This window comes from Pan troglodytes, chromosome 21 (genome assembly GCF_028858775.2).
Source record: "Pan troglodytes isolate AG18354 chromosome 21, NHGRI_mPanTro3-v2.0_pri, whole genome shotgun sequence".
Classification (NCBI taxonomy): domain Eukaryota; kingdom Metazoa; phylum Chordata; class Mammalia; order Primates; family Hominidae; genus Pan; species Pan troglodytes.
In genome coordinates, this window is record NC_072419.2 from 9,643,732 (window position 1) to 9,651,406 (window position 7,675).

At 49.1% G+C, this 7,675-nt stretch overlaps 1 protein-coding gene across 12 annotated transcripts in view; it reads left to right on the forward strand.

Annotated features, from left to right (window-relative positions):
• The window catches only part of PTPRA (protein tyrosine phosphatase receptor type A), a 162,622-nt gene extending 155,777 nt beyond the window's left edge, over positions 1-6,845 (forward strand). For 9 of the 12 annotated variants that reach the window (XM_063803250.1, XM_063803252.1, XM_009436716.5 and 6 more), the window contains 4 exons: positions 4,010-4,135; positions 4,215-4,366; positions 5,639-5,774; positions 6,545-6,845. In XM_063803250.1, coding sequence (XP_063659320.1) covers positions 4,010-4,135; positions 4,215-4,366; positions 5,639-5,774; positions 6,545-6,619 — 489 coding nt within the window. In that variant the 3' untranslated portion in view covers positions 6,620-6,845. Of the gene's footprint in view, positions 1-3,328; positions 4,136-4,214; positions 4,367-5,638; positions 5,775-6,544 lie in introns of all 12 variants that reach the window. The other 3 variants (XR_010154307.1, XR_010154305.1, XR_010154306.1) reach the window with 1 other exon arrangement.
• The last annotated feature ends 830 nt before the right edge of the window (positions 6,846-7,675 follow it).

Here is a 7,675-nt window from a genome sequence, read left to right on the forward strand (position 1 = left end):
CTGTATCTGCACTGCCCTTGGAATCTCAACAAGGCATCCGCCCTGTTTACTGCCGCCTTCCTCCCACCTCAGTATTCTCTTTTATTCCAGTCATTTTTGTCTTCATCAAGTCCTTAGAGTTATTGATGCCTCCACTTTCTCAACATCAGTCACACCGAACATGTCCTCACCTTCCTCCTTACTCTGTTTTTGTGTTTTTGAGTTTTGTTTTTGAGCGTTTGAGTTTTCTGATTTGAGTTTTTGTGGTATGTCATTATTACCTTTCCTTATTCCCTCATGCTTTCTTACTTTCATGGCAAGCTCTCTAGTAAAACCCAGTTATATGCCTCTATCTGATATAGCAAACATCACTGGGCAAAAACACAAAACAGTGCCAAATGCTCTCACATTGAACTCATGACCACAAATCTCATAGAGGTAATTGGTGCCACCTAGCAATACTATTGCTCTTTCTTTTCTTCCTGAAACCTCCAGCATCTGCTCTTGCCTGTCCCATCATACTCACACCTTAGCTTGTGACCTGGCCTCATTCTTCTCCAAGAAATCAGACAAGAACACTGTCATCCTCCCACCCCCAAACAACCAGCCTCTTCAAATCTGTACCAACTCTCTTCTCTCTTGTTACAGTGGAAAAGGGTTTCTGCATCTCTCAGTCCACCTGTCCACTGTGCTCTTGGCCCCATTCCGTCCTGCCTGCTCAGGGATGTTGCTGCTATAACCATCTTCTCTCCCACCTCCATCAGCAGTTCCCCTCTTTAACCACTACTCTCGTCAGCCCATACACGTTACATTTCCTATCTTTTAAAAACAAAAAATCTGCTAATCTCACTTTCCCTTCCACCTACTATCCTATTTCTCTGCACCCCTTCCCAGCAAAAATCCTTTAAAGAATTGGCTTTCGGCCAGGTGCGGTGGCTCACGCCTGTAATCCCAGCATTTTGGGAGGCCAAGGTGGGCGGATCACAAAGTCAGGAGATCGAGACCATGCTGGCCAACATGGCAAAACCCCATCTCTACTAAAAATACAAAAATTAGCTGGGTGCGATGGTGCATGCCTGTGATCCCAGCTACTCGGGAGGCTGAGGCAGGAGAATCGTTTGAACCAGGGAGTTGAAGGTTGCAGTGAGCCAAGATCGCACTACTGCATTCCAGCCTGGTGACAATGTGAGACTCTGTCTCAAAAAAAAAAAGAGTTGGCTTTCTCCCTGCAAGTTCTCTGTTCGCTCTGTTCCTTCCAGGCTTGGCCCCACTGGGACTGCTTTAGTCAAGATCACCAGTGACTGTCCTCTTGCCAAATCCAAAGGTCACTTCTCTTTTCTGATTTTTTTTTTTTTTTTTTTTTTTTGTCCTTACAGCAGCATTTGAAAGAGTCAGTGCCTCCCTCCTCTTCCTCAGAACACTTACTTCCATAGCATCACCCCAGTCACTAACCTGGCAGCTCCTTTGTTATGTCTTTGTGATCTCCTCCTCTAAAACATTGGAGTATACTAGACTCAGGCACTAGCCCACTCTGTTTTCTTTTGACACACTAGCCCTTCAGGATCTCAGCCAGTCCTATGGCTTTAAGTACAACCCATATGCCAGGGATCCTCAATCTGCGTCTCTAGGCCAGTCACCTGTCCCCCTTCCCAATGTGGGCTCCTGATTTCCTCCTTCCCCCGACACCAGTCCACCCCACTCTTAGCCATCTAAATAAATAGTACCACCTTCTGCCCAGTTGCTCATGTCTAAAATCCGGGAGTTACCTTCCTTACTCCCCTCTCCTCACCCCTCACATCCAGTCTGCCACTGAGTCCTGATACAGGCAGAGCCTCCCCACTTTTCTCCAGCGTAACTGCTGTCATCTGAACAAGCCCTCATCTCTCACTGCTTGCCCGTGGGACTGTGGGCATGACTCATATGCGCAGCCTCGTCTGCAGTGGCCTGGCAACTGGTCCTCCTGCTCTCATCCTAACCCACTTTTAGTTTTTCAAATGGCAGCTGCTGGTCCTTTTGAAAATATAAATCATTGTCACTCCTTGTCTTAAAAATCCTGTTTGAGGCCAGGTGCGGCAGCTCACGCCTGTAATCCCAGCATTTTGGGAGGCCGAGGCGGGTGGATCACCTGAGGTCGGGAGTTCGAGACCAGCCTGACCAACATGGAGAAACCCCATTTCTACTAAAAATACAAAATTAGCGGGCATGGTGGTGCATGCCTGTAATCTCAGCTACTGGGGAGGCTGAGGCAGGAGAATCACTTGAACCCGGGAGGCGGAGGTTGCAGTGAGCCAAGATCGCGACATTGCACTCCAGCGTGGGCAATAAGAGTGAAGCTCCATCTCAAAAAAAAAAAAGAAACAAAAAATCCTCTTTGGTCTTCCAGAGATCTTGAGAGAAAATCCACCCATGTATACAAAATTTAGAGACTTTTGATCAGATGTGGTGGCTCACGCCTGTATAATCCTACCACTTTGGGAGGCTGAGGCAGGTGGATCACCTGAGGTCAAGAGTTTGAGACCAGCCTGGCCAACATGGTGAAACCCTGTCTCTACTAAAAATACAAAAATTAGCTAGGCATGGTGGCGCACACTTGTAGTCCCAGCTACTTGGGAGTCTGGGGTGGGAGAATCACTTGAAACTGGGAGGCGGAGGTTGCAGTAAGTCAAGATCATGCCACTGCACTCCAGCCTGGGCAACAGAGCAAGACTCTCTCAAACAAAAAAAAAAAATGAGACTTTTAGTGTTGATACCTAGTCCCTAGACTTGATATGTATTTCTATCTTAGAGATCATGCTGAGTTCCTCCAGCACACACACACTGTGGCTCTCACACCCATGGGGACCTCATGGTTCTGATGGTTTTAAAGGCCCAGTCTTCATCCCAGCTGAGACACTGTGTAAAGCAGTGTTGAGAAGGCACTGTGGTAGCAAAATCCATTCCACCCACCAGTGCCATAAAAACTAATATAATGCCTGATCGAGGTGAGCCTTAATGAGAATTTTTTTTTTTTTTTTTTGGCTGTTCTGGTTGAAGAGAGGCCCAGGGCACCAATCCCTGAGGCATCCCCAGGGCTTCTAGAGAACATGGGTGAAAAAGCACTAGTCCAGGGCATGTTCTTGATTCACCACTTTAATAATCATGATTTTATTTGGACTGTGAGACTATTCACAATTTCTTTTTCTACTTAATTTTTTTCCAAATCTTTCAATGACATTATATGTATGGTTGAGAATTTTTCAATTGCCAGTAGTGAAGAATCTCAGATCTTACCCCCAAATTCTCTAAAGAAATGGGCAGCATAACTGTGTGATGTTATATTTATGTATTTATGCCTTGGCTTGTTCTGCAGACATTGAACAAATTCATTTACCAGATACTGAGAGCCTACCATGTGCCAGGCATTGTGCAAGGTGTGGGGAATACAGAGATGAAAAGAGACGCAGCCACTCCCACAAGGAGCTGTAGAGGGAAGTGAGCCAGGTGCAAGCAAAGACAGACAGTAGACCACCTCCTGCTCACTAGCAAGGACAGAAAGGCGAGTGCTAGCAACTTGAAGGTACCTTGCAGATCAAAGAGATAAAGGTAAAAGGGAGAAAGGATACTGTGGCCTGGGCGGTGGTGAAGCCCATGGCTGTGTGGGAATGTGAATTGGTTCTGATTTTCTGAATTAGCAGTCTGGCAGATGTAAGCAGCATTAACTATGAAAACACCCCATGGGAGAAAAAGATAGGAATTGGAACGAAGAGTTTCACTCCTCCTCTCCCTCCAGCCACCAAGTATTGGATACCCTGTGAGCCTGTAGTCAGAGTTCTTTACAGACCCCGTCAGTGTTTTAGATGGTCTCTGGTGAGGATCGGAGGTTAATTGGAATGATGTGATATAATGATCCTGCAAGTTTTCAATACCTTAGGGACGAAGTGTATCAGCATAAGAGGTGGCTGTACTGAGAGGGGTCAGGCTGCTCGTGGGCAGTGCTGCTTCTACACATGTGGTACTCTGAGCTCCTCACCTCTCCAACCTGTCTCTCCAGGAGAAGTGTGCCCAGTACTGGCCATCTGATGGACTGGTGTCCTATGGAGATATTACAGTGGAACTGAAGAAGGAGGAGGAATGTGAGAGCTACACCGTCCGAGACCTCCTGGTCACCAACACCAGGGTAAGATGGGTCGTGGGTGGACTCTGCCCACAGGAAAAGCAGGGTTACCGCTGCCTCCCTGATCCCCTTTTTTCCAAAGGAGAATAAGAGCCGGCAGATCCGGCAGTTCCACTTCCATGGCTGGCCTGAAGTGGGCATCCCCAGTGACGGAAAGGGCATGATCAGCATCATCGCCGCCGTGCAGAAGCAGCAGCAGCAGTCAGGGAACCACCCCATCACCGTGCACTGCAGGTATGGCTCACCCTTGCCCTCAGCGGGAGAGAGAAAGCGAGGAGGGGCAGACAGGGGAAGCTGATGACCATGGGTCAGACTGAAGAAAGCCATACAAGAGCAAGATATTGGTGAGCACATAGTAGTTGAGATTGATGCCAAGACAGGATTGGATGCTAAGAGAGAGGACCTTGGAGCTTGAACTTGGCACAATAAGTGCTAGGGGACTAATGTTCAGATAGTGGGCAGGAGAGCAGCAGGGGAGACTGGCAGTGGAGACGCCAGTTGTGCTATGGAACAGAGGGTGAAAGAGAAGAGGAGTCAAGGGTGTCTCCCAGGTTTGAGCCTGGGTTGGTGTGACCAGCAGAAGAAAGACAGTAAAGAGGCTTGTTTGAGGGGAAAAGTTGAATTTTGTATGGGGCATGTTGCTGGAGATTACGTTTTAGAAAAAATGCACTCCTTTACTTAGAATCCTAACAACAGCTTACAAGGCCCAATATGTTCTGAGGGCTCCCTGGCCAGGGCCGGGAGAGGATGGTGTGCACCACGGGCTGGCTCTGGCCCCACCCCCACCACTCTCTTTTCTTCCTTCATGAACTGCATGGCCTTCAGCACCCTGGGCACACTCCTGCCATGGGCCTGAGATGCCAGTTTCCCAGGCAGCCACAGGGCTTTGCCCAAGCCTTCCCTGAGTACCCTGCCAGAACTCCTACTCCTCTTTTCCCTTCCCTTACCATACATCTTCTTGTCTGGGGACATTGCTAAACCCCACAGTCCCTGCCTCAGAGTAGGCACTCAGTGTCTGGTGAGTGAATCAGCTGATGACATTGAATAGGGGGATATGGTCAAGGTCAGAGTCTGGATTCCGTGGATTTGGGAAGAAAGTGAGAGACATGGAAAGGAATCAGCAGATACACACCAGTGTAGGGAATGGGGTTTGTCAGAAAAAGGGAAAGACAGGACTAGAGCTAGTTCTAACTGAGCGAACAGCAGGTCAGAACAACCTAGGCCAGCATGTGCAGGTGGACAGCAATGGCTCCGTGCTGGTGGGGTGTGAGTGAAGGTCATCCCCCACGGTCCAACAGGTGAGTCCCTCCACAGCACATGGGGCCATGCAGGAAGGGCACAGGGTACACTGCCTCCCGACCCAGAACCCCTCCAGGCTGGGGGGTCCACAGGGCAAAGGCGAGCACCAGCTGCCTGCCCCCACCTCTTCTGCCACTCACCACTGTCACTCACCCCCTTGCACAGAGGGCCATCACAGGTGTGGTAAATGTGTCTGCTCTGTTGCAGCGCTGGGGCAGGAAGGACGGGGACCTTCTGTGCCCTGAGCACCGTCCTGGAGCGTGTGAAAGCAGAGGGGATTTTGGATGTCTTCCAGACTGTCAAGAGCCTGCGGCTACAGAGGCCACACATGGTCCAGACACTGGTATGCTGCCCACATATTTGTCCCTGCCACCACACCACCTGCAGCCCTTCTCTCAGGGAGGAGGCTCTTCAGAGGGGCCCACCCAGTAGTCAGAAGACTGTCTAAACACAGACCTGCCCTTGCCCTCCCAAGGTGCCCCAAATACACAGGAAACATTGGGAGGCAGGATGGCAGCAATGGGAGCATAGCCCCTGTTGCCAGAGGTTAGGCCAGGTTAGAATGGGTGTCTGGGTGCCCCACAGGGCTCATCTGTACTTCTCTGTGCGTCTTGGGTAAGGAAGATCCATGAAGAGTACCTGCCTTTGGGCTTGGGCTCCCTGTTAAGAGGTCTGACTTTTAATAAGCCGCACATCCACAGAGGTTTTCCTGAATCCCACGGAGCTAGAAATGTTTGGGGGGTAAAGAAAAGTGGATGTTAGGAGGTTTGGGAGACGAGGTTCTGAGAGCCAGGGTGCATGCTAGCCTGGCAGCCATAGTAAGCGTGGGCCATGCTCAGCTGCACTGTCTCCCAGCCCAGCACATGCCTGTCTGACCTCTCTGGGGCCTGGGTCAGCTCTGGTCAGCTCTGCTTGTAGAAGGTCTGCTGCATTCAGCCCGGAAGGGGAATGCTGCCAGAACTCTGGCAGGCAGATCAGAGCTCAGGTGAAAGTTCAAAAACATTCAGTTCCTCTTGATTTTCCATCTTCAAAAAAAAAATGAGTCTGTTAGGAATTACAGGTACTGTGTGTTCTTCAGTAACCCTGACTTTTTCCCTACCTTTCACTCTCCAGGAACAGTATGAGTTCTGCTACAAGGTGGTGCAGGAATATATTGATGCATTCTCAGATTATGCCAACTTCAAGTAAGCGGCAACAAGGGTCCGTGGACCAGGAGGATTGCCTTTAATATTTTGTAATATTCTGTTTTGTTAATATACCCCAAATTGTGTATATATCTTATAACTGTTTTAGAAATTGGTACATAGGCTTCTATTACCTATTAGGTGGAAATTTTATATGTAAATGTGTTAGCACTGATAGTCCTTTTTCCAATGTTTTATTGGGGAATTAAATAGTGTGATGTTTGGATTGATATCGTGAAATCCTCAGCCGAGAAATTGGGCTGGATTGTGCTTTGGTTAATACATCTTTCCCTAAAGAAGATAAACACAAAATCCATTCCAGGTAGCTCGGCACCAACTAAGAAAAAAAGCACAAAGTTCTCAGAGCTCTCGAGGAAAGTGGTTGTCCCCATACCACCACGCACTGTAAATATCCCTCCCCTCTCTCCCTGGTCCCCTCCCCCATCCCCACCACTGATATCATGGGGAGTAATAGGACCAGAGCGGTATCTCTGGCACCACACTAGGGACTATCAGGTAATAAAAGCTTTGACTCCCTGAGGAAATGTCTCTCCCTTTGTCTGGGGGTGGGGCAGCCATACAGGCCGGAGCTCTCCTCGGCTGTTCATGGCCCTCCTGTTGCTGTTCTCTCTGAGTTATCTGAGAGAGGCCACAGTCCCCCAGCTCCTCCTATCCACCAAACACAGCCCTTCCAGTTCTTAGGTGATCTCCAGGACCCTCCTTTCATTCCCAGCACATCTTTGGTTTAGTGGTCCTGGCCAGCCTCCCTCCCTAGGAAGGTGGCCAGGTCCTCACTGCGTCTCCTTAAGGACAGGGGCACAGGGGAGACTACAGCTGGCTCAGCTTGGGGCTGAGGCCAGTCTGACCTCTCCAGTCTGTGGTGCTTTGCTACAAAACTGTCTGGATTGTGTCACCCTATCTAGGATAAGTCTTTATGTCCACATATATTGTGTTGAATTGCTCCCATTTTCTTTCATACGTGTCCTCATTTCTGGGACAGTGTGAATGTTTCTCAGATCTAGAAGTCAGATGGTGGGAGTCTTAGATCCGAACTTGGTTT